The sequence below is a fragment of the Acipenser ruthenus genome, chromosome 9, assembly GCF_902713425.1.
Source record: "Acipenser ruthenus chromosome 9, fAciRut3.2 maternal haplotype, whole genome shotgun sequence".
In the NCBI taxonomy this organism is placed as follows: domain Eukaryota; kingdom Metazoa; phylum Chordata; class Actinopteri; order Acipenseriformes; family Acipenseridae; genus Acipenser; species Acipenser ruthenus.
The window spans coordinates 17,798,023-17,823,604 of NC_081197.1; the positions used below are offsets into that span (position 1 = coordinate 17,798,023).

The 25,582-nt window shown below is 37.8% G+C and overlaps 2 protein-coding genes across 6 annotated transcripts in view; both read right to left on the reverse strand.

The window, feature by feature from the left end:
- The window catches only part of LOC117406238 (multidrug resistance-associated protein 1-like), a gene marked incomplete at its 5' end in the record, with an annotated part of 33,156 nt that extends 24,864 nt beyond the window's left edge, over positions 1-8,292 (reverse strand). Inside the window, 10 exons of the mRNA XM_059030581.1 lie at positions 387-471; positions 724-870; positions 1,313-1,450; positions 1,821-1,886; positions 2,378-2,632; positions 5,426-5,603; positions 5,964-6,124; positions 6,739-6,871; positions 7,221-7,282; positions 8,218-8,292. Of these exons, the coding sequence (XP_058886564.1) occupies positions 387-471; positions 724-870; positions 1,313-1,450; positions 1,821-1,886; positions 2,378-2,632; positions 5,426-5,603; positions 5,964-6,124; positions 6,739-6,871; positions 7,221-7,282; positions 8,218-8,292 (1,300 nt within the window). The remainder of the gene's footprint in view (positions 1-386; positions 472-723; positions 871-1,312; positions 1,451-1,820; positions 1,887-2,377; positions 2,633-5,425; positions 5,604-5,963; positions 6,125-6,738; positions 6,872-7,220; positions 7,283-8,217) is intronic.
- A 722-nt stretch (positions 8,293-9,014) lies between these two features.
- LOC131738071 (splicing regulator RBM11-like) lies at positions 9,015-23,721 on the reverse strand. 5 transcript variants are annotated; one of them, XM_059031297.1, is made up of 7 exons: positions 23,496-23,704; positions 23,245-23,290; positions 22,234-22,452; positions 20,569-20,731; positions 18,349-18,430; positions 16,929-17,022; positions 9,015-10,566 (listed from the first exon to the last, which is right to left on the reverse strand). In XM_059031297.1, the coding sequence occupies exons 2-7, from the start codon at positions 23,257-23,259 to the stop codon at positions 10,255-10,257; spliced, it is 885 nt and encodes a 294-aa protein (XP_058887280.1). In that variant the 5' UTR covers positions 23,260-23,290; positions 23,496-23,704; the 3' UTR covers positions 9,015-10,254. The 5 variants fall into 5 exon arrangements, with proteins under 5 accessions (XP_058887280.1, XP_058887278.1, XP_058887279.1 ...); XM_059031295.1 differs by lacking the exon at positions 23,245-23,290 and having other exon boundaries at positions 23,496-23,721; XM_059031296.1 differs by having other exon boundaries at positions 23,245-23,704.
- Between the last annotated feature and the right edge of the window lie 1,861 nt (positions 23,722-25,582).

Sequence of the window (25,582 nt, forward strand, 5' to 3'; positions counted from 1 at the left end):
TGCCTAAATACAAATCTACATTAAGTACACGTGAAACACAGACCCGTTTATATCCTGTGTACCAATCTCTATACACCAACATTTACACACGCAACACACAACACAGAACACACAAATGCACACAGGGGCGGGGCACTTTGCCACAGCCATACAGTAGTTATACATTATAAAAGTGTGCATGTCAGGCAAAAACAGTACATAGACACAATAAACAAAGTCGCCAAAGACACACTTCCATGAAGTAATAGCATTACAGATTGGTTTTCATCTGAAGCATATTTTAATTTTTTTTTTTTTTTTTTTACATACAAATCAACTGTAAACCTGCTCTCAAAATGCATTAAAGTAAGAATCAGAAAATTATTATTCTACAAATTCCTACCTACCTCCAAGGTATTCAGTCTGAACATCTTGCAGTTTAAGTTCTTCTCCACTGAGGAAGTTCTCCAGTCGACTGAGAGACACCTTTGTCTAGGAGATTACATAAATACAGTATTTAATCATAAATACAGTATTTAATTTATACCCATGTTGAATTTTTGAACAGCAAAAAACAATTTTATTGTAATAAAATGCAAGGTTGTATCCAACTACACTCACTCCCAGATGAATAATTTAGCTATGTATACACAAACCAGAGTGCTCTACACAAACTGAATAACCCACTAGTCTCCAGTTATTTACTGTGAAGACAGTTCCCCATGAATATGGATGTGTTTGTACCTGAACAACTGAAGAAATTACAGTTGGCAGATCAAATAGTGGCAATCTCAAAATATTAAACAAGGAGATTGATGTAAAAACTTTGGATGCAGTTAAAACATTCCCATCATCTGCCAATACAAAGACTCCAAACGTTGCCAAGGAAACCTACAAAGAAAGAGTAAATGGAATAAATAACAAGACAGTATACCCACAGTTAGGTACATTAACTATCACTTACTGTGTTCTAGTCTTATATTAACTGCACTGGTTTCTTGGCACACAATTAATAAATATAGGTTGTTTTACATTCCCCTCATCTTTTATTATTATTATTTATTTCTTAGCAGACGCCCTTATCCAGGGCGACTTACAATTGTTACAAGATATCACATTATACATTATTTCACATTATACAGATGTTTCATCTTTCAAACAGTGTACATCAGGCTACTGTATACAGTTGAAAATAAACAGTGTTCTGAAAGCTTGAAAAATCTTGTTCAAGCTGTCATTTACATTTGTTAAAATAAAACAGGTACACAATACTTCAATTTGAAAAAATACATTAAGATTAAAAAATGAAGCACAGCTTTAAAATGTTCCCTACCAAAAAAGGGACACAGGTCAACATCAGCATGGAAAACGCAGTCAAGTATCCTGAAGATTTCAGCACCTCCATTTCGCTTTCTCGAATGTCCACTACCTTCTGAAGAAATGATGGCTCCCATGCATACAGCTTCAGAATCTAAACAAACAGCAGCATCGAGATGGAAACGTACATCTTTTGAATTTTATTATACCAGTATCTTTCTTATTTCCAACTTGCTGCAGAGAAAACATGGTGGAAATAAGTTAAACATTGTTAGAAATAAACAGATTAGCTCAATGTATTGCTAATAAAAAACATCAGCATAGGAAGTACATCAAGACAGATTTTTGAATTACCATTTTTAGCAGGTGAACGGGTATAAGCCAGCATAGTTCCAGTATTTTACTATTAATAATGGTGCCAGTTAGATGATCTAATCAACAAATGACATAAAATACCAAACATATCAGATTATATTTCTGAAGTTAAACAAAATAACTATTCAAATATGTTTGTGTTACTGTACCTTAATTCCATGCAAAATTTCATTTAGCAGTTTAACCCGTCGATCCTTGGTCTTCATTTGACTTTTCTGTTGTTGAGAGAGTAAGTACAGTATGAATAACTCAATAAAATACATGTTTTACAAACGAGAATACAGTTATGTTGGATCTGAATGGTTCATCATGTATTCTGATATCTACAGCTATTGCCTAACCCAAGAACCAAAGGTGAGGGTTAATGCTAATATTAAGTTCTTATTTTCCTTATTTGTCCTTATTTTTAACAATGAAAAAACATGCCCGTTTGTATGCCAACATTAAAACATTGTTCATTTTTTCTTGTTCAAAGACCATTTTATTTCAAACTCACAATGAAACCAATCAAAAAACGGGGGTTTGCCAAACATTATGTTTTTTTTGTAATTTAAAAATAATTTAAATTACAATATAATACAGAATTTCAGTAAGTGTGAGGCCATGTAACTTATAAATGTGTATTAACATCCTTTCATGCATTGTAAAGTATCCATGTTGGTAACAAACCCTGTACACGGTATGTTATGTTCTTTCTTACACTTACCTTCAGCTGTTTCATTCTGGAAGCCACCACTGCATTCAACGGTATGACAAGCACTAGAACCGCAATGCCAGCCAGCACTGAGGGGCCCAGATCTTGCCACAGGAAGAAGACTGCCAACAGGATCTGGAATGGTGCTGACCAAAGCAGGTTCAGGTTCACAGCCAGATCCATCAGCTGCTGGGCGTCCGCCGATATTAAATTCACAACCTCACCAGTCGTGAACTGCCTTCGAGAGCAGTTTGCCAGGTTTAAGGCCTAAAACAAGCAATATTTTCATTTAATTTTATTACAATGACAAACAAATAATAGTCTATTTTGAATTAGCTGATTAAGAAAAAAAAAAATAAACTTGTTTTTAAAAAATTCTGAACTCACACAATTTAAAACAGGCTCTTTCATTTGTTGTCAATGGCGCTGCATTAGAGGAGTTATGGATACAAATGCCATTTTAGTAAGTATTTGTCCCTGTCACTTATATTATATTTTCATGATGTTTGAAATCATGGAGTCCTGTTGCTCAAATATTGAGATTAACTACTACTTTAGTTATCATATAATGTACAATGAAAATATTTAAGACTGACCCTACAGTATGGAGTTACAATTATGAAATATGTTAGGCCTGTCACGACCTATAAATATGTCTATTGGCACAAGCTCTTTTCTGCTTGTCTTAATCAAGGTTGGCATGGACCTGCCCGCTAGCACCTCAGTCCTACATACTGAGCAATGTTCAAAGGACAATACTGTAAAGTACAGTATAGTACTGTTTTTAAAATCATTAGATATCAAAACAATAAACCAAGATATGCAAAGAAGTTGGTAATAATGCATCCCCCCTTTAAGTTAAAAAAATCAGGAATGAAACATATTTTCCAGTTCCCTTAACTACATGTATTAAATCCTGTGCAAAGGGTATTTAAGGGGAAGAGGTTTAATGTACGTCTGTCACGCTTCCACATTTTCCATATATCTGTTTGTCCAATTGTCATGAAACTTGATATGAACATTGTTTAGCATACATTAGTATGAGATTCTGGGGATATAGGAATGTGTCTGTCGGTCCATTCATCCATCTCTCAATATCTCACATTTTTGCATATAGCTGGAGAATCGTTTATAAAGTTGTGACAATGCTATGTTGTGCATCTCACTGCAAACTAAACGGGTACCTTTTTGGCAGTACATTCAAAACCATTCTGTTTGCTTGTGTGTCTATTTTTTGTTCTGAATTTTACTGTTTCATTTTGAACACCATCAAAATTGCCATATTTACATATATACACACATTCTATTTTAGATGACATCCGACTTATGCTACACGACCGGTGGAAAGCGTCCAAATTTTTCATATCCAGGCTTTGATTGTGATAAACAAATTTGCTATCAGCACAGGAAGTTGTGCTAGAAGATAAACACAAGACTCTTTATCTAATGAATTATTAAGGCAAAAGTTAGTCAAATTGACAGTACTGAAACTATGTACAGGGGTGGGCAACTCCGGTCCTGGACAGCCATTCTACAACAGGTTTAACAGCTATAATGACATTGTTAACAGCTTGAGGTCACTCCAAACAAAGTTTGAGCAAAGACCTGGGGTCGAATTACAGAACGATTTCCTTTGTGGCTAGGACAGGATCTTTCCTAAACTGGTATTACAAAAGCATTTCCCTTAGTCAGCAGTGTCTACAATTTCCTAAGTGTCTCATCCTATCCAAACATTAGTTAGAAATCCAATGTAATGCCAATCTTATCCGTAAACAACTGATTGAGTCTGAATAGAGCAGGTTACAGCTCAAGCTGTTTTTAAGTTATGGCGTCTAAACTCGATTCAGTTGTGGCAAAGAAGCACAGGGCTCTAAATTTTACTCGGGAAGAGAATAAGGTTTTGATCTCAGAAAAAAAATCTACAATAAAATCTAGTTAACAATTAATTATTATTTTATTATTATTATTATTTATTTCTTAGCAGACGCCCTTATCCAGGATGACTTACAATCGTAAGCAAATACATTTCAAGTATCACAGTACAAGTAATAATACAATTAAGAGCAAGATAAATACAATGACTTTGGTTCAAGCAAGTACAAGTGTGACAAAATACAATTCAATAAATAAATACAGGTATTAAAAAAAAAAATGTAGCAATACTTATTCAATTTCAGTCATAAACACCATTTGATTTTAATTAGGAATGCCAACACATAACAATCTCACAGGCTAAAGTAAAGCTAAACATAAGAGAAGTACGGTGATGTTCGTGCCTCTAGTGTGAAAGAAAGTGTGTAATATAATTGTGTACATTAAAGAGACCAAACTTGTATTTTTCGAGTTACGTTACATATATGAGCCGCTGGTTATAGTTCAATGGAGCGTCTCGCTGTGTAATATAATAACACGACAGAATCAACACAGAATACCTCATATCTTATTACTCAGTAAAGGTTCAAATATCAATTATCATAATCACTGACAGTAACTTGTGAGCACATCTAACTCCAACTCCATGCTGTCCTGTACATAACACTTCTCTCAAGGAAGGTGGGGCTAGATCTAGACGTTACACGTAGCTTACTGTTATAGGTGCACATCCCAAAATAACGGATCATTACGGTTCACTACAGAATATTCTGTATATAATACGACCTAAATGCCCAGAAATAGTTGAATTCACATGAAATCTGTGAATTTTGATACAGGCTGTAGCAGATTTAGTAGATAATGCGATAACATTCAATTTCTTGTTTGGTCTCGAGGAAAGTCAGCAAGTTGGATGTTAATCATCTCTAACATCCACCTCCCTTAACTTAGTCAAGTGAATTATAAAGTGCAGAAATCTAGTTTGCTGCACACCCCACTGCACTCAGGCACAGCGTTTAATGAAGCTGGTTAAAAACAAATTGGAAGTTACCAATGCAGCATTGCTAAATGTAAACTTACTTAGGAGCGTATCAATATTTTTTAATGTTTTTGACTGTTGATATGCAATGCCCCACACAAAAGAGGTCATATTGTTGTGTGATGCCTCAGGACTAGAAATATTCTCACCTTCTTGTACACCACCCCAGTCACAGCAGTTTTGATCTTAGCTGCAGTCAGCATGTTGAAGCGTTGGTAAATCTGGAGGACGATGGTGTGAGAGGCAGCAGCCACAAGAAGGGCAATTGCATAGGTAGAACCATTCCAATCGAACATGGGCTGATTGTCACAGAAAGCAATGATGAGCCTTAAAAGATGGACACGAGGAAACAAACTACAGTTAGTGGTTTCTGCATACATCTGTCTTATAATTTACTTAGCACTGTTAATCTACAATTCAACACTAAATGGGTATACATCACAATTAAATATTCATACATTTTAACTAGCAGTTTACGGTACTTTATTTTATAATCATTTAAACATTTGTGTACATCCCAAAATATATAGATATAGATATAGATATATATATATCTATATCTGTATCTATCTATATCTATCTATCTATATGCAAATGTGTGTATATATATATATATATATATATATATATATATATATATATATATATATATATACACACATTTGCATTGAATGAAATATCACCTACTTGAGTATCTGAGGGCTGATAAAAGCCAAAGAATCTGCCAACACTTTCAGAAGTGCAATCTGAACAAGAAGCCTTCTGAATGTCTGCCATAAAGCACGAAGCAAAGAGGGCTTATGGTTTTTTCCTTTTCCCAAAAGGCTTTCCTCATCTTCTCTTGGTACCTGGTTTAATAAATGTTACACAATATGAATACTGTCATAACTGGCTGCTCTAGTTCTTCTCTGGCGCAGCTCTATTCAGCTTTTTACTGCTTTGTTTTGCCTCACAAGCACTCAATAACCCTTTCTTACTTGAAAATGTCAGAATTTCAGATTAAGAATCAAATGAAAACATGTAAGCTACATACATATGTCCCAACTGCTGTAAATGCAAAATAAAATCACCAAAACGTAGATCGCCTACAGCTTATCAGCAGTATGTACTGTACATGTAAAAATGTGTGACATACATATGTATTGATGGACAGGTACCTTCATATATTCTCAGATGCGGTTACTCTCAATACTGTGTGTTAATAATCTGCTTGTTGTTCGCGGTCTTCCAGAGTAATCAAGAGCTCTAGGGTATACCAGGAGAACGTGCCCCACTGTGACAGTGTCAAATCCAGGCAGACAGGTCCTAATGAAGTGGCCAGGCAGTGTATGTGCACACCCACTGCTCCTACTTGGAACTTAGTTGTTTCTTGATAGTTGTACAGTGTTAGAGCACAACTTTACTTACTTCAGATTAACTCTGTGTCTCAGTAGGTAAAAATGAATAACATGATTGCAATTACCTCAGTTGGCCCAATAATTTCTTTCCTCCACTGTTTCTCAAAGCTGGGGCATACAGTGTAAGATGAGTCATCATCGCTTAATTCAAAGAGGTCTTCTCTCTGCAAGGGTCTCTTATAACCTAAAGTTATAACACTGCAAGGAAAATTAAACACAATTGTAGTCTATTCTGAGAGGGCTCAGCAAATGCAAGTCAACACTTGTACTGAGAAGATTAAGGTTATCTTCTCAGGTGTCTAGTAAGGATAGAAATACTATTAATATTGCAGTCTGTGCCATGCCAGGTTCTCCTGTGAGCTTAATTACACATACTGTAGCTCAGGTTGTTACCTATGTAAATGTGTTCTTTCTGATGAAAAGAAAAACCTTACTTGTCATGTTGTAAAAGGCTTTTTAAAGAACACACTACAGATTTGAAATTTTTAAATGTATTATAAAATAATACAAAAATGAATGCTGATTGGATTGGTGTGGAGATCCTTACCTGTTGAACCACCAGTATGTCACCCTGCTGAAAAAAGAAACTTTCCTTTCAGGGTTGAGGTTCTAGAAGAACAAAGAGGAAAAAAAAAAACATGTTCAGCCAAAATTCAGGAGATCTTTCGTGATCTACCCATAGTTAACTTCAGTACTTACAGTACACATCTATTCACCATAGCCAAAAGTAAATACTAATTAAATTATAAATAAAGCTTATGTGTACAGCGAGTTGTACAGATGGGCCTCCTATGCAGCCTGGCACAGTTAACAAGTAGGAAAGTCTGCAAGACCTACAAGGTACTTTCACTTCAATCTGTCAGATCTGTGGCCTTGCCTGTTGAGACTGAATCTGACTTCCAACTAGAAGACTCATTTTTTATATATGATATTGTAGAATTCCATTTGTTTAACAAATCATTCATGTGAATGACAGTGCATTTAAACAAAGTTGCCAATAGCAATTATACATATTAAATATAATTGTAAAATTCGGCATGGTTGACAACTTGTATAGATTGTACTGTATCGTACCCACTCGCACTGCTATTGACTAATACTGTATCTCCAATGCATGCTCCATTGACACAATCCCCCGTGTTCGTAAAACTGCCAATCCTTACCCTGCATGACTCTCGCTTTATCACCTTGGCGATTGTAATCTCCACCATGTGTAACTGAGTTAACATTTCATTTAGATTAATGCATTACATAAGCCTTTTTCAATACTACCCTGTGAATCTGAAATACTGATCATCCAGACAGTAGTAAAAGTAATTTTAAGGATACAGTATGTATTTTGTTTTAATCCTGACAACTACTGTACATTTAAGGTGTATATTTCTGTTGAAACGCAGCAATAAGGCATTAGTTTAAGGAAATTCATTATTAAACATCTAATTTATAAGTTACCCTAACCACTTCAATAATAATAATAATAATAATAATAATAATAATAATAATAATAATAATAATAATAAACACGACTGATTCACCTTCCTTACCTTGTTTCCAATACACTGTTTCTCGTGCGAGCCATTTCTAAACAAATATGATTTCGACAGCTTGGTTGCGTTACAACAATACGATTAGTAAATAATGACAGGACTCTCTATACGACTTCCTCGTCAGTCCTTGACTCTACAATACGAAAATCACTTATTTACTTTTTTTTTTACAAGTAAATTCAGTAATGCAAATCAAATCTCACGCAGTTACGGTAAGTATGTATTTTATTTAATTAAAGCGATTCTGATCACCTACACGCTTATTCCCTATGTGTTGTTTCCAGCCTAATATCATGTGCCGATACAGTAAATTCCTTGTTACAGCAGGATTGTGCATAGAATAGACTGCCTCACGCTCTATCCTCACGTGATGCAGTTACAGTGTGGCGTCCAATGAGAGTGGTGCTCTGGGCGTTACATGTAAATTACATTTTAAATAAGTTCAGGTACAGCTGGGCAGAACTGAAGATTGTTGGACTTTTTATGTGGTAGAATTGTGGTAGAACTGAGCTTGCAGCAAACTTGATACAAAAGGCAAGTACTGGCCTTTGTAGCCTTAAAATGGATAGATCCATGTTTATTTGCAACTGTGTATGCCCAGACAATCAAATAAAAGCTACAGCTACTATTAACCATGTGATTTAGTGGTGCCCACTGACTGTACAGTAGGTACATGTGATAAATACTGATAAATGCTGCATATATGCATAGTCAATACATTTAACAAAAAAAGTACTTTTACTTGTGTTTTCCAAACTTAAAATATGCAATAAAAATAATTACAAAAAAACCCAAACATTTTCTCTTTTTTAATTTGATGAATATATGTATTAAATAACACATTCTCAGCACCCTGCTGCTGAACACTTCCCATGACAATACATATTATGCAAATAGATACACTGTATGCCAACCATGTTAACCTAAATGCAATGTGTACAAGTCTATGAAAACATACATTTGTTACTCTCTAGCTGCATTTCTGAAATCCAAGTGGCAGCAAATTATTCCCAGTCATAAAAGCATCTTGCAAAAAACTGTATAACATAATCTAAGGAAATTAGTTTTCTTGTACTGTATGACATTTTGAAATTCATTATCCAGAGAAAGACATGTGATTAGAAAGTTTTTCTGAAATTAATCATATATACTTTTAGGATAAAGGGTCATTGGTCCAGATCCATCTGTCTTATTGAATCCTACATCCATTGGGGCAGCAGTGTGGAGTAGTGGTTAGGGCTCTGGACTCTTGACCGGAGGGTTATGGGTTCAATCCCCAGTGGGGGACACTGCTGTTGTACCCATGAGCAAGGTACTTTACCTAGATTGCTCCAGTAAAAACCCAACTGTATAAATGGGTAATTGTATGTAAAAATAATGTGATATCTGTATAATGTGAAATAATGTATAATGTGATATCTTGTAACAATTGTAAGTCGCCCTGGATAAGGGCGTCTGCTAAGAAATAAATAATAATAATAATAATAATTGAGCCCCACCCTGCATACTGTGCAGGGATACTCTTCTACAGACTCTCTCTTTTTAGATTTGCTGCCCAGTAACAACAAATTACAAACAACTTCTTTACATAATAGTTTACTGCCAAAACAGTGTTCCCCTCAAATTGGTTAAACAAATTTGTATGAATTAATTTCACATTTTTTTTAAATAAATCTTATAAACAAATGTTCTTTAAATGCCAAAATGTAACAAACCATCAGCATGTGATGCAATAATATAAAACAATATATTTGTACTTAAATATAAAGTTATAAGAACAAATAATGTGAAACATTACAATTCATCCTACTAACATTCTCTATATAGATAAATAAACAACAGATGATAACCCTTTCACCCATTTGAAACACACGCACATTGATATGTAACAGGGTAAATGCCTTTACAAGCAGAAACTCTAATAATTTTGTTATTCCAAGAAGACATTAAAAAAAGAAATATTATTTTAAGGATTTCATATGCCTTACAAAATAAGGTGCAGTGTTTAAAGACAGGGTTGCAAATCCAAACAGATCAGCTTGACTTCTGCTTGGTCTTGTGCTTTCTGTATGCATGTTTGGAAACACGACTCTTTTTATGACGTCTCTCTCTACTTCTGTCACTGTCGTTTTCCAACTGTCCTTCGTTTTGCTCCATTTCATTTCCGTTATGCTGTAGGTTCTCCCAGATACAATAACTCGGGCCAGCTCTGATGTCCTGCACGGTGCTTTGGAACACAGGCGTGGGCATCATTGTGGCTTGCTGGGTCATTGCATTAGTGAGGTAATACTGCTGCTGAGCCATATGAGCATCAAAGGAACACTGCTGGGCTGCATAACCTGATGCCTAGAATAAAAACATAATAAGCATGTATCCTTTAGTGTAGAAATATAACATTAGAAAAATAAGCATATTACATTTTAATACACATCTATACCAATACTGTTATGACAATTCGAGTTCATATTTTAAATAACCTTGACTAGAGGGTATTAACTCTGTTAAGAACACAGTCAGGAGGTTAACAGTGTCTAATTCAACCCCTTATTGCTAGACACTAGCAACCTTGAACAATCATATTACACTATGGACATATTAGTAAAATGGATATATTTAAACAATGGGACACAGCAATTCCATCCATGGGGTTGACAGGAAACAATTCTCTGTTTTAGGTTGGAGGGGGGGGGGGGGGGGGTTGAAGGAAACATTAGCATTTGTTGAAAAAAAATATAAATGCGATTGTTACACTGTACTGTACCTGAACTATGAGAAAGTGTGTTTTGCTTATGTCTGTTTTATGATGCACAGTACACTGAAAAACTTTGATAAGTCTTGCTGTGACCTTTATGGTATGCCAGTATTGCAATTATAAAAACGAAGGGGTAGGTTTACTAAAGTGTTGCGCCTGTCGCAATAGTTGCAAACCAGTTTTCATTTTTTGTCTCGGTCGGAAAAAGTAAAATTGTTAATCATTCCGGTTTTGCTAATAGTAATGTATTAGGTTGTCTGTTAGCGCCATTCAAAAGTAAAACATACAATCTTACTGATTATTTGTTTAACCATTCTGATTATGTGTATACCATATGTTTAAATGGTAATAGCTGATCTATTTGTTTTTAAATCTGACTTTTTGTACATTTAACATGTTTTCACTAGATGGCAATATAAAGAAAATAGTGAGTTGTTTTGATCTGCTATAAATGCACCCGATGTTTAATTTTTATAATTATTATTGTGTTATTTTATATACTGTTATTTTTGTTAACGGCTTCAGAGTTGCTACTGTTTTTCACTGTGGAAATCTGGTAATCATAAACTACAGTAATCCGTTGTGTATCCGCCTGTCACATACCCGCCAGGATCAAGCTCTTCAGCAAAGTCACCCACGTGCACAGCGCTAATGCAAACCGGATACAGGAAAGCGAAAGCGAGTTGTGCTTACAATTGATTTTTTTTTTTTTTTTGTAAACGTATGAATTTTGCTACTGTGTAAATTACCCGACACTAATGTAAGTGTATACAACACGGTGGCAGGACAGTAGCCCTGCACATGAAGTGTTTTTTTTTTTTTGTGTAAATGTATATTGTAAATAGTGTGTACTTATTGTAATTAATTAATTAAGTACCTGATGCTGCCTGGACAGCCTGCCTGCTGTGTGTGATTACCAAGTGTAGAATCCAAATCAACAGATAGGTGTGTTCCAGTGGGGCGTCAGGTATAAAAAGGTTCCATTTATTATTTACCGCACGGCTGCAACACCAGAGCCAACTGGGCTAAATAGTGTGTGTGTGTGTGTGTCTCTCTCTCTCTCTATCAACTGAACAGTGAGTAAGCCTGTCACTCAGCAGCGAATGCACGCACCCACAAGGTAGACGGCTACCCTGTCACAAGCATTAATACCCTGTATCTTTCTAAACAAGGGATTTAGGGGAGATCCCTGATAAAAAGCTGAATCACAAAACAATAATTGTGTGAATATAGTCATTATTACAGCTGTGTATCATGGTATTTAAAACAGGATTCATTTATCCGACTTTTTTTTTAAAATTTAGTCGTCGCCAATTATTATTTTACCCTGGTTTTCACCCCAATTTAGCATGCCCAATTATTATCTGTATCCTCGGCTCACCGCTCGCAACCCCCCCACCGACTCGGGAAACGGAGGCTGGAACACGTGTCCTCCGAAACGTGCTCCTGCCAAGCCGTCATTTTTCGCACTGCAGATCCACAGCAATGCCACCAGACCGATAGTGCCGGAGGACAACACAGATCTGGCGGCTCCACTGCAGAACCACAGACGCTCTATCGGCCACAGGGGTCGCTGATGCGCGGTGAGCCGTGGATTCCCCTGCCGACCTAAGCCCTCCCTACCCGGGCAGTGCTCAGCCAATTGTGCGCCGCCCCCCAGGAACTCCCGGTCACGGTCGGCTGTGACATAGCCTGGATTCGAACGTGCGATCTCCAGGCTATAGGGCACATCCTGCTCTCTGCGCGGAGCGCCTTTACTGGATGCGCCACTCGGGATCCCCATTTATCCGACTTCTTACATATCCGCCCTTACTCTGGTCCCACCACAGTCAGATATGCAATGGACTACTGTACATGGACATTTGATCAGGATACCACAATCCAAGCCAAGCTGGACAAAACTCACAAAAATAGTAAAATGTATTGTCTTTTCTCAAATTACTTTGTTTAGTGGCGACTGTGATGGAAAACCGTCACTGTTTAAAATAAACAAAAGCTTACCCGGAAGATGGCTTAAAGGTTTTTTTTAAATATAATTTATTTTTGCTATTGTATTGTTAATTAAGAATGTATTTTTGTATAAAATATACAATAGTACATATGTAGAGTGTTTATATAAAATGAGTAAAACGTTACAAGTTGGTAGAGTTGTACCGCATATATAAGCACAGTGGTTTCGTGGGAGTCAGTTTTTGGAGGTGTCAGTATGTCTGCTCATCAGGAGCAGTGACTTATGCAGTTCAAACATCTTAACTAGCAGGATCACTTAAAGCAGTGGTTTTCAAACTTTTTAGGCCCTGCACCCCTTTCCAAAAAATCTAGTCTACTGCGTACCCCCATCTGAGATAGGGTCATAATATACCTATGATAAAAGAAAAAAAAATGTATTTTCTAATTACTAGGCTTAAGTAATCATTGTTGTTAACTGAAAATAATAAAAAATGCCTACCTACCAATGGACGGGCCAGCTTTTTAATCACAGATTACAGTAAAACTACACCGATTAGTAAACAATGCAGCCCATACACAGAGGGTATGCTATTCTGTATTTTACAATGAACCAATAGGACTTTGTTACAAAAGGCTTTATGTGGGTGCAGTACAAAGGAATATCCACTAGAAAGTGTCCTGAGGGCATCAGGTGATTTTTAATGGTTAGGTATTCGCTTAGGGTTAGGTTTTAGGGCTGGGTTTGCCTAAGGTTAGGGTCAGGGTGGGTTGATTTCGTAGAGTTGACAAGCCCTGAAAGTGAAAGGTGGGAGTGCTTGGCAAATGCCCTAGAATCATCTGATACCCTCAGAACACTTTCTACCGGATATTCCTTTACGCTGCTAAGCGGGTCATTTAAAAAAGAAAAAAGCCTCGATTTGCTGGAACAGAATGCATACAGGGAAGGAGGAGGGACTAGAGTTCAGCCAATTACTGTACATGGAAAACATAAAGCACATACAGCATTGCAAGATAAAGATAAAGATCGCTCCAGCTCCAGCGCAGAACGAGTGAGTGATTTCACTGTCTAGGGCGGCCCAGCTGCCTGCTCAACTCCATAATACTGTTATTTAAAAAACATAAACTTAGATACAACACTGAACATTTAAACTCCAGAAAGTAAACGTACCAAGTAAATACTACACATTTTTAAATGAAGCAACATCATACAATGACAATATTTTTATTTATTTCATTTATTTATTTATTTTTAGCCTACAGACTGAACCACGGCCCTGCTATTTAAATATGTAAATTAGCCATGTGTGCGCTCAACGCGTTGTTTATAGTGTAAACAGAAAGGAAGCGTACACCAGTACACATGTGGTTTTATTTGAAAGAAGATTCAACATTGTTAATTGGATTGGTAAGTCCTACAAAGTACTACAATGTGGTAAAAAAAAATCTGTTGTCCGCCATTACAGGATTTGTCTCGCGTACCCCGCCCCCCCCTGTGAAGCTGTGCTAAGAACTGTTGTATCCTGTGCTACAGAATAAGCATTCTATTTATCTACTTAAGAACACCAATGTCCGAGTCTAATAATGGTTTCAAGCCTCCGGTTGACGTGATTGTGGTGGAGAGCAGGTTGCAGGCTTTTCCACTTCACATTAGGTGAATTCTCCCCAAGTGATTTCTTCCAGAGCAATATGTAACAATCTAAAACATGAAATATTAAAAACCGGAGCAACACATCAATAGCTGCCATCTTTCAATCTACCTTGCAACATATTGTAAACATCCAATTCACACACCATATCAAATGCCCAATTATTTTTAGGCTCAGCTCACCGCTACCACCCCTGCGCTGACTCGGGAGGGGCGAAGATGAACACACGCTGTCCTCCGAAGCGTGTGCCGTCAGCCGCCTGCTTCTTTACACTCTGCAGACTCACTGTGCAGCCGCCTCAGAGCTACAGCATCGGAGGACAACGCAGCTCTGGGCAGCTTACAGGCAAGCCTGCAGGCGCCCGACCAGACTACAGGGGTCGCTGGTGCGCGGTGAGCTGAGGACACCCTGGCCGACCTAACCCTCCCTCGGCCAATTGAGCGCCGCCCCCTGGGAGCTCCCGTCCACGGTTGGTTGTGGAATAGCCTGGACTCGAACTGGCGACGTCCAGGCTATAGAGCGCATCCTGCACTCTAGCGAGCGCTTTTACTGGATGCGTCACTCGGGAGCCCCGCAGCTGTGCTCTTTTAGGGAACTTTCACATCTAGTTCACTTGCAGGAGATTCAAATCATGGTCCACTTGCAAACTAACACATTTTTTTCAGGTTTGCTTTGGTTAGTTTCACATCAGAAAAATTCAAGCGAACTTGCGTTTCTTTTAAAGTGAATTCAAGTTTGCTTGTTTGAAAGCAACGCGTGCCTTATTGACCACAGTTTTTTCTACCAGAGACAATTAAGATTATGGAAAATATTTAAATATTGTACATTCAACAAATTGCAATTTAGCTGTTATTGATGATGATTATAATGATAGTAATAATAGTGTACGTGTGACAGTATGAGGAGATACAGATATAAACAACCTGTTTACTAAATTCAGATAGATCAGTGCAAATGCAACACCAATGTCTGTACCAGTCTGTCTTGACACAATGTTTTCCCAGCGAGTTTTTATGGCGCAATTATAATGAACCAACACGCAATACATGTGCTAAATAATTATTCAATTGTCATTTCATATTTTTCCTATGACTTTTCGTTGCCTTGTGACAGTTTTGCTATTATGCTTAAAGAATGTGTATGCTGAAATAGCACAGGAATTTGCGTAACTTCATTGAATAGCCCCGGGTTGTAAATCGGCCCCACATTATTTTTTTAGTGATGTGCTGTTGTGTACATGTGACATTATGGTGTTCATGTCTGGTGTGTATGTGTCATTGTACTGTGTGTGTGTGGGTTTTGACCAGCCCTGTGTTGTGTATGTGTGACAGTGGCGAGTCACTTTCCTTGGTGCTTGGTGAAGTACGCCACTTCTACAATTTGCTTCGCTGTTTGGAGTGGTTTATTTCCAAGTGAACTGGAGTACGTTTGGTTTCACATTGCAAAAAATTCAAAAGGAGCAAAGTGGCAAACGTACCGAGTCCACTTCCAAGCAAACCGAGACCACCATTTCAAGTGATCTCAGTTCACTTGGTTTGATGCGCACCCTGGTACGATTACGTGGTTCTCTGAGGTTTCATATGACTCCAAACAAACCAAAATGCACTTCAATCTGCATCAAAGGGTCAAAAGAACTAGGTGTGAAAGTGCCCTTAATCTATCATGAACACTCTGAATTAATGCAAAGTGTCAGTGTTGTCCTGGTAATAACCAAGATATTATGATATATTGTCCATTACAGTACTTTAATACTGTGAACATTTTATAGGAATGGTTAAATGATTTAAACACATTTCACAGAGCCAGATTAGAAATAATCTTGAACTACCTTGTTAACTTTAGGAATAGGTGGTAGTGGGTCTGTGAAACCAGCCATTAGGACCCTATTTTGAAGCACTTGGGAAACAATGAATGTTTCAAACTAGTAAGAAACAACTTAGTTGCATAGAGGAGCAGTTTAATTATTGTCAATTATTATGTCAGTGTTTTGTTGTCATTTTCCTTTGCACAGGGCCCTTAAAATAACCACCCTGTTAAGTAATGAAATGACGTATAGCTGAATCGCATCTGCTATGCTAGGCACCAGTGTCACACATCCTTGGTCTATTGCAGGATCTCTCTTGAACTGAGGCTCTCCAGAATTGAGCTCTATTATAGCGGATGATACTTTGTTTTTAGCAGTAATAACTTGAACAAAGATGCAATATGCTGTCTTGTATAATTATATCACAATGCATGTAAAATGGACCACAATACACAACTAGAATACATCTACTTTACAGCCTGCCTTGCTACTGTGGCATTATCCACCAACTTCATATTATTGTACAATACAAGAGGCTTGATGTTGGGTAACATACCATATGTTGCCAGTAGAAATATTCTTGTGATACACAAGTGTTGGCTGTGAAGGGAGGAGTTGGGAACAGAGAAACCTCAGGATAACCATCATTCCTTTAAAAAATATATCACATTGAGTTAAATATACAGCACTAGAGTTCAGTCAAGCTGTGTTATGAGTGATAAATAAAAATAACTGTACATGCATTCCTTGAAGTGTCTTAAAATTGTTTTCTTTATGGGCAATTAAAATATTACGCCAGGGGGCTCCCGAGTTGCTCATCCAGTAAAGGCGCTCTGCGTGGAGTGCAGGATGTGCCCTATAGCCTGGACGTCGCCGGTCCTACAGTGAACGGGAGCTCCTAGGGAGCGTCGCCCCAGGAGGGGGAGGGTTTAGGTCGGCCAGGGTGTCCTTGGCTCACCGCGCACTAGCGACCCCTGGAGTCTGGCCGCCTGCGGGCTTGCCTCTAAGCTGCCTGAGAGCTGCGTTATCCTCCGACACTGTAGCTCTTGAATGGCTGCATGGTAAGTCTGCAGTGTGAAAAAAAGCGGTTGGCTGACGGCACACGCTTTGGAGAACAGCATGTGTTCGTCTTCGCCACTCCCGAGGGGTGTGGCGAAGGCACAGGGGTGGTAGCGGTGAGCTGAGCTTAGAATATAATTGGCCATTCCAAATTGGGAGAAAAAAATAATAAAAATAATTGGCAACAACTAAATTTTTAATAAAAATAATAAAAAAAAAATATTACTCCAGACTTCAATAGATAATTTCCTTTGGATGAGACATAAAACCAAGGTCCTATTGCAAGTGACTCTGAAGCAGCAGCAGCAGCAGTTGATGCATAGTTCACCCCCTAGTCTCTGTAAGTCGATTTGAATAAAAAGTCTGCTAAATGACTAATTAATAGTTATAATTTTATTTATGAGTGAAAGCTTTGTGAATAGGACCCATTACCTAAAATTTCATTTGACCTCAATATGACAGCTATATTGGATTACACACTAATGCTAAGGTCAATGTCTACAGTGCTTATAAAATCCTGCAATATTAGTACACAAATGGTACTGTATGATGTTTTAACAAACAGTGTGGCAATGGCATTTGTGTAGATAATACCAATATTCCAAAATTATAGAATGCATCTTTGTAGGGAATTATGCCAGTGCTAAAATTGCAGATTTGTTATATAAAATTAAAAACAATCTGACTAATATACAGGTTCCTAAATGAGTGAATTACTTATCTGAAACCTTGAAACATTAACATTTTGTTTTCTGTAATAAGATGTCAGTTAAAAAAGGAGTACTAGAGGATGCTTCAATAACACACTCACACATTGTCCTTAAACATTAGGCTGTATGTTTACTACAAGTACTGTAATGGGTTCACGGACGAGAGATGTGCATTAGAACCCCCTGTTTGTATTATGAAACACCCACCTACAACTGCCTTGAGGAGTTCTGCATGGGCTGTTGTCTGAACCTGGATAAGAACTACCTGCATCAGGTGTATGGGAGCTGCCTATAAAAAGAAATAAAATAGATTTTTATTTTGTTCACATTTTATTTTGCTCATGTATCAAATAAATTGCAGTGTGAATGTTTTATTGATTTTCACCTTAAACCTAAATATCAACACCTAATCTGGAACCATTTACAGTACAGATTATAGATGCATATGCAGTTGAAGTAGTCTCCCCCCATTAGAGGGTTATTTACTGGTAAACATTACATTTCTAAATGCCCATCTCTCCAGTAGTGGGACTTATACAGTTTGGCATAGTGGACTCCCAGGTAATACCCTTGCTGGGGAGAAAGGGCTGTATTTTTCTAGATGCATAAGGAGGCAATTAAAGACATTTTGGATTAAGCTTTCAATTCAGAGAAACAAAATGAGTTTGCTACATTCTGCCACTGGGTGACAGGTGGTTTACTAAAAATCTCAAAGAAACCCAAATTACAATATGCAGGTGGTTGACTCAGCAATTTTATTTGAAATAAAGCAGGTACAATTAAATCTGTTTTTTTATGGAAGCCACAGTTAACTAACAACAGTGATTTTCCAATCACTTCTGCCTATGAGATTTCTAAAATTGTATCATTAGAAAAGAGCAACAATCCTTTGCAGCAGATGGGGCCCTTCCCTAAGGATCCATAATAGCCTCATCAATTATCCTGTGACCCTGACACAGGTTCAGACTTGTAATTTGTATTAAAAAAAAAAAAAAGAAGAACTACAGATCTCCTTGTTCCTGCCGACCACAAGGATAACACCGTGTAACAATTTTTTTTTTTTTTTTGGTTCCTGGGTAGTAAGTGTTATTTCCTAATTGCTTATGCCTCAAAAGTATAGAAAATGGCTATTATTCCCCACAAACTTTGCTTTTGTGACCAGGACAGTGATATTTTGAAATGTACCTATTTTCCAGAACATTCCAGATAGATTCAGTGCTGAGGAAACTTGGAGTAACTTCTAGACCTTTCTAGAACTTTCCAGTTATATAAATAGTAGTATAAATACAGGGGCCTTAAGCCCACCAGTTCAGTTTAGTTCCAGCTGCCTAAGTGGATACATATCTGCATTTTTCTGAGATGGCATCAAGGTCATAGGAGACTTCAAAATGGTGGCATTCCTGATGGGTCTCCAAGGCGGTTTTACCAAGTTTCCCTGCTATCTTTGCCTTTGGGACAGCAGGGACACCAAGGCACAATTCCACAGGCGGGACTGGCCACAGCGGACCGAGTTCTCTGTGGGGAGGAACAACGTCAAGTGGGAGCCACTGGTGGACCCCCGGAAGGTGCTGATGCCACCACTGCACATCAAATTGGGCCTTATGAAACAATTTGTCAGAGCTCTAAATAAGGAGTCGGCAGCCTTCAAGTACCTTCAAGACTTCTTCCCTAAGCTGTCTGAGGCAAAGGTCAAAGCAGGTGTCTTCGTCGGACCACAGATAAAGAAGATCCTGGAATGCAATGAATTCCCCAAGAAGCTCACTAGTAAGGAGAAAGCGGCTTGGAACAGCTTTGTCGCAGTGGTTCGGGGCTTCCTGGGCAATCACAAGGCCGAAAACTATGTGGAGCTGTTTGAGACTCTGGTGAAGAACTACGGCACAATGGGCTGTAGGATGTCCCTCAAAGTCCATATCCTTGAGATGCTCATCTTGATAAAATCAAGGAGAACATGGGAGCGTACTCGGAGGAGCAAGGCGAGCGCTTCCACCAGGATATACTGGACTTTGAACGCCGCTACCAAGGACAGTATAACGAGAACATGATGGGAGACTACATTTGGGGGCTGATTCGTGAAAGTATAAATCTCTTTTGTAGTCAATTTTGTATTACTTTAGTATAAATACATGTTAATTTGGTTGTTTTTTGTTGTTTTTTTCTGACTTTATGTGAACGAAAAGACACAAATTCGCCCGTTTTCTCATTGGAAATAGGTAAATTTCAAAATATCACTGTCCTGGTCACAAAAGCAAAGATTGTGGGGAATAATAGGCTTTTTCTATACTTTTGAGGCATAAGCAATTAGGAAATAACACTTACTACCCAGGAACAAAAATTGTGTTACAAAGTGTAATTCAGAGGATGTCAGTTGGATGGTACTAATATAAAAAAAAATACAGGTTCAACACATAACATACAAAAATAACTCACCAAATCTGTACTGGAGCTTGATTGGTCTTCCGTACAAACGGATTCCGTTCAGTAAAGCTATGGCGTAAGGCACAGCCTCTCTGTGCTTATAGCAAACAAAGCCATACGATTTCTGTTTTCCATCCTTATCTTTTGCAATGGTAACTCTGGTCAAAGGTCCAGCCTAAAAAAAAAAAAAAAGTCAAATGTTCACATGATCACTCCATGACAAAAAACAATTATAGGTGCAGAGGAAATTGTATTGTCACATATGCAGATAATCTATTCACTATGGCTACATTCTTTGAGCCAAACAAACTGAATTAATATGAATTAACAATCCTATACTTTTTCAGTAGAAGTTATCCAACATTATTATATAAATAACATTCAGGCATCAAAATGTCAATTCTGGAATTATTCTGAGTCGCAGCAAAGAAAGCAGACTTGGATAATGCCTCATCAGTACACTTGTCAAGTATTTATCTAATACCAAACTTACAACAGATCCAGCTGTCAGTTGCATCAACATATAGTAGCTATTTTATGTTTACAGGTAGCTGTTCTACAGCTTTATACATTTAAGGATTCAGCCTGTCCAGGTTTTACATAAATTATTATTTTTTCTTGTGTCCAGCTGAACAGCTGGAAAACGTAGTCTGCAGTAGCTGAAGCTGATTAGTCCTGTATCACTAAGACATTTCAATGTTACTGGGCTACCTCTTGCATTACAAATTAATGTATTGCAGGAGTGCTAACCAATGTTTTAAATTAAATACATTTCCTTACCTCTTATTAGCATTATATACATCTTTTGGTTCTTCACTAGTTTAATTAGGATTTCAAATATTGAAAATGCAATGCTATAGATGGACTTCTGTACCCTGGTATCTTTCCTGCAAATCACAGTCTGATTGCTGCTACGCTAGATTGAGTTTGAACTATAACACATGATGTGATGGGTACCAGGAAGCAGACACAACTTTTCATCTGTTGCACTGTCTTTAGAATATCTGCCTAATCCAAACTGAAGTATACAAGAGCCAAGTGATTTTCAAAAGAAAGAGGAGGGGCCAGTGATAATACAGCATTGCTAGTGCAAGTATCAGGTTAGAAAACCTTTGTTTGCACTCCTATGCTAATGGTATCCATAACATTGCGGTATTCAAAGCTATTCTGGCCAGCATATGACAGATGGCAGACTTGGATTAGTCAAACTGATAGTAGGCTGAAAGCAGGTGATCGGTTGACACGTGCTTCTGTATACAAAACTGCACAAATTACAATCATAATTAAGCCAACAGGCTATGCGGCAGATTTCCACCCCAGATTTCCCTGAAGGGAAAGAATGGACATTCATTCCTCCAGAGCAAATTAAACATGTCAGACACAGATAAATGCCACTTTTCTGGTAACCTTGGCTAGACCCAACATAAATTAGTTTTAAAATTGAAACCCTCATTATCTTTAAAAGGTGGCAGTTCAGGGGGCTCCCGAGTGGCACATCCAGTAAAGGCGCTCCGCGTGGTGTGCAGGATGTGCCCTATAGTCTTGACGTCGTGAGTTAGAGTCCAGGCTATTCCTTTGCCGACCGAGGATGGGAGCTTCCAGGGGGCGGCGCTCAATTGGCCGAGCGTCGCCCGGGGGGGGGGGAGGGTTAGGTCGGCCAGGGTGTCCTCGGCTCACCGCGCACCAGCGACCCCTGTAGTCTGGCTGGGCACCCGAAGGCTTGCCTGTAAGCTGCCCAAGAGCTGCGTTGTCCTCCGATGCTGTAGCTCGGGTGTCTGCATGGTGAGTCCGCAGTGTGAAAAAAAGCGGTCGGCTGATGGCACACACTTCAGAGGACAGCGTGTGTTCGTCTTCGCCATTCCAAGTCAGCGCAGGGGTGGTAGCAGTGAGCTGAGCCTAAAAATAATTGGCCATTCCAAATTGGGAGAAAATAAAAATAATTGGCAACAACTAAATATTAAAAAAAAAAAAAAAAAAAAAAAAAAGGTGGCAGTTCTAGCAAGAACATAAACAAACCCTGATGAGGTTTACCCACATTATTCTAACACACCTCAATAACATGTTTATATTAGTTGAAACTTAATTTTAAGTAACTGCTTTTCAAGATCATCATTACTTTTATAACATTTCTTTGTATTAGCACAGTCAGCATTCAATTTCTGGATATTGAACCCCAGGTTATAAAAAGGTAAGGTGGAGGGCTGGATGATAGCAGGCAGATTCACCGGGTTCTGCCTTTCACCCAGGGGACCTACTGCACATTCAAATCTGACTCAAGTAAAAATTTAAAAAATAAGTTTGGTGGTATAAGACAGTCCCCACTGAACACCAGTCCACCACATCATAATAATTTGCCACAACTGGCAGACTCTACTTGCAGAGAGTTCAAGACTGAATGGCTGGGGTGTGCAAGTCAGGCTTCAGGTGCACTTGTGTGGGGAAGCTCATCATGGCACCTGCTGGCATTATACCAGACAATAGCCCTCACATTTCAAGAACACAAGATTCATCATAATTATAAATGACTGCACTTTTATTTCCAATCCTTTACTCTTAATTGAGTCAAATGACTAGTTAAACTTTAAATGCATTACTTGCTAATTGTATGACTAAGACGTGCTAAAACGACTACATATTAAAATCCATTGCAAATTGGTTTTAAGAATAAAAGTAAATAAAAAACAGCACCTTGCTGGTCTCCATAAAGACTTTAGAGATATGACGATATTCGGGTCTACAAATTCAAGTTAGACATGGTTAAACTGGCCTTCCTCACAGAAGGACACGTTGATCTGACAGCTGGCATTCGTATTCACATCCAATAAACGCCTTTCAAACTTGCAAACAATGTTATGCACCGAACACGCATTTATGTACTTTGGTATATATACAGCAAATTAACACCGGGCACTCCATCGCATCACACACAGCAGCAATACCTGCAAAAAAAGCTCGAATAGTATCTCTTCTTTTACACTGCTATCTAAATTCCCTACAAATATGGTTCTGTCGGCCTCGTTGTCGTTATTAAACATGGCTAACATAAGTTAAATACAATATAAATAGTTTTAAACTGTTATTATAAACAATAACACTAATTACGCAGCAACAATACTGCAATGCCTCCGCCTTGTTCAGCGTACCCTCCTACCCGTTTCCAGAGTGACAGCTCCTGCCGTAAAACTGACCAAACATCACGACATACATATATGTGTAGTTTGCAAGTCAAGAGTGCGCTGTTCACAATCAAGAAGTGATTGTTTCAGCGTTTGTTGTTTAAGGTTCAGTGCCATTCCCAAAAGCATATATTTATTATATAGATTTAGATTAATGTACATGTTTTTTTTTTAATAATTTTTTCTCAAATATGATAATTATAATGGTGCTATGCCACTCTGCCCTACACTGCAGTACAGACTGCAGTGCTTTACCTTATATGACGCTAAGAAGACATGTAGGACAATTGAAATAATTGAGCTGCAGTGAGCAATGAAAACAGTATTTAAGTTAATTTTTACAAGTGTTAAAAACTGTATGTACACTAGTAGAATTTGGACCATAGAAGATCAGCAGTGGCTAATGGATATAGAACAAATATTGCAATATAAAGCATTTTTATGCTGGATTGTGCCAAAATATGCCTTCTTTGGTGCAGCATTGCCAAACCTGTGCTAGATCAATCAAAAGTGTTATATACAGATGTTGTATAGACATTTTTGTTATGGGGACAGCTTGAAAAACATGAATACAGTACATATAAAACTAGCCTTGGCTGCCCCATCACTTTTTTTTTACTGGCCTGCTGGCTAATTAGTCATAGTTTATGTCTTGTTTCCATCTCGCTATCAGACCGCATTGAAAGTGATTTGAAATCGTCATTTCTCATGTTATTTTTTAATGGCAGCAAAATTGTACGAAGGTAGTTTGAATTGGGTTTATATTACATGTATTGCATGTTGCAACTTCATTCTCTACATCCCCAACCTACCTTTTATTTGCAAGCAATACCCTTGATGGCGGGGAAGTGTGTGACTTCATCACGGTCCACCCTGCTGACCTTGCCTATAAGCACTAACATCCCACCATAGGCCAGAGCAGCAACCATGATCCAAACACTGAATTGTGTGAAAGGAATATGTTACCCAGGCCTGACATCGATCAACATGTCACAGCCTTATCATTCATGGTATTTATTTCCTTTCTCTAACAGGTAAGATAAAAGAAAATTCATACACGAAAAAGCCACATCTTAGTTTCGTATTAAGGAAAATGGTATTCAACATCAGTCTGAGAGTTTTACATTTTAGCGTCAGCTAATGAGCAACAACACCTTTAAACCAACAAAGATAACTTGATATTCATATTTGCTTGACAATCAGTGAAGCTGTTTAGCACTAAAATACATAATGACATAATGGATCCCCATTTTTAAGCTATCTTTATTCATTCAAAAGCAAACAGAGATTCTGCTTTCAAGTTAACATAATGCAATTTGACCTAGCAAAACCAAACAGCATTTTATTGTCTGCTTTACTTGTAGGTACAGTACATGCTGTACTGGATGTGTGGACATTAAACTCACCTTTCATTATTCAGCAAGTACAAAATTATGAATGTGCAATTTCTTTAAAAAATGTATAGCAAATGATTATTGAAGCACATATCAGGAGGTATTTTTATTACTGTGTTCATAAGCACTTATTATTCCTGTTCATAAACCTAGCTATATAAACCAAAGCAATTAGACAACAGGCTTTACTAAATCATTATGAAAAATGAAACATGTAAATATGTAATGCTTGGAAAAATCAAAGTCTAACTACTGCGTCACACTCAATCATATATACAATAAAATATTATGAGTGTCTGCTTACCACATTCAGCTATAATTCAGCTTCTTAGCACTCTGGTTAATCAGAAAGACGGCTTTGATAAAAGCCCCAGTTTGTTTACAACTCCCAACTCTTAACCAACGTCATGTAACAGTGTTGCAGGGGTGGGGTGGAGGGCAAATTTAACTACATTG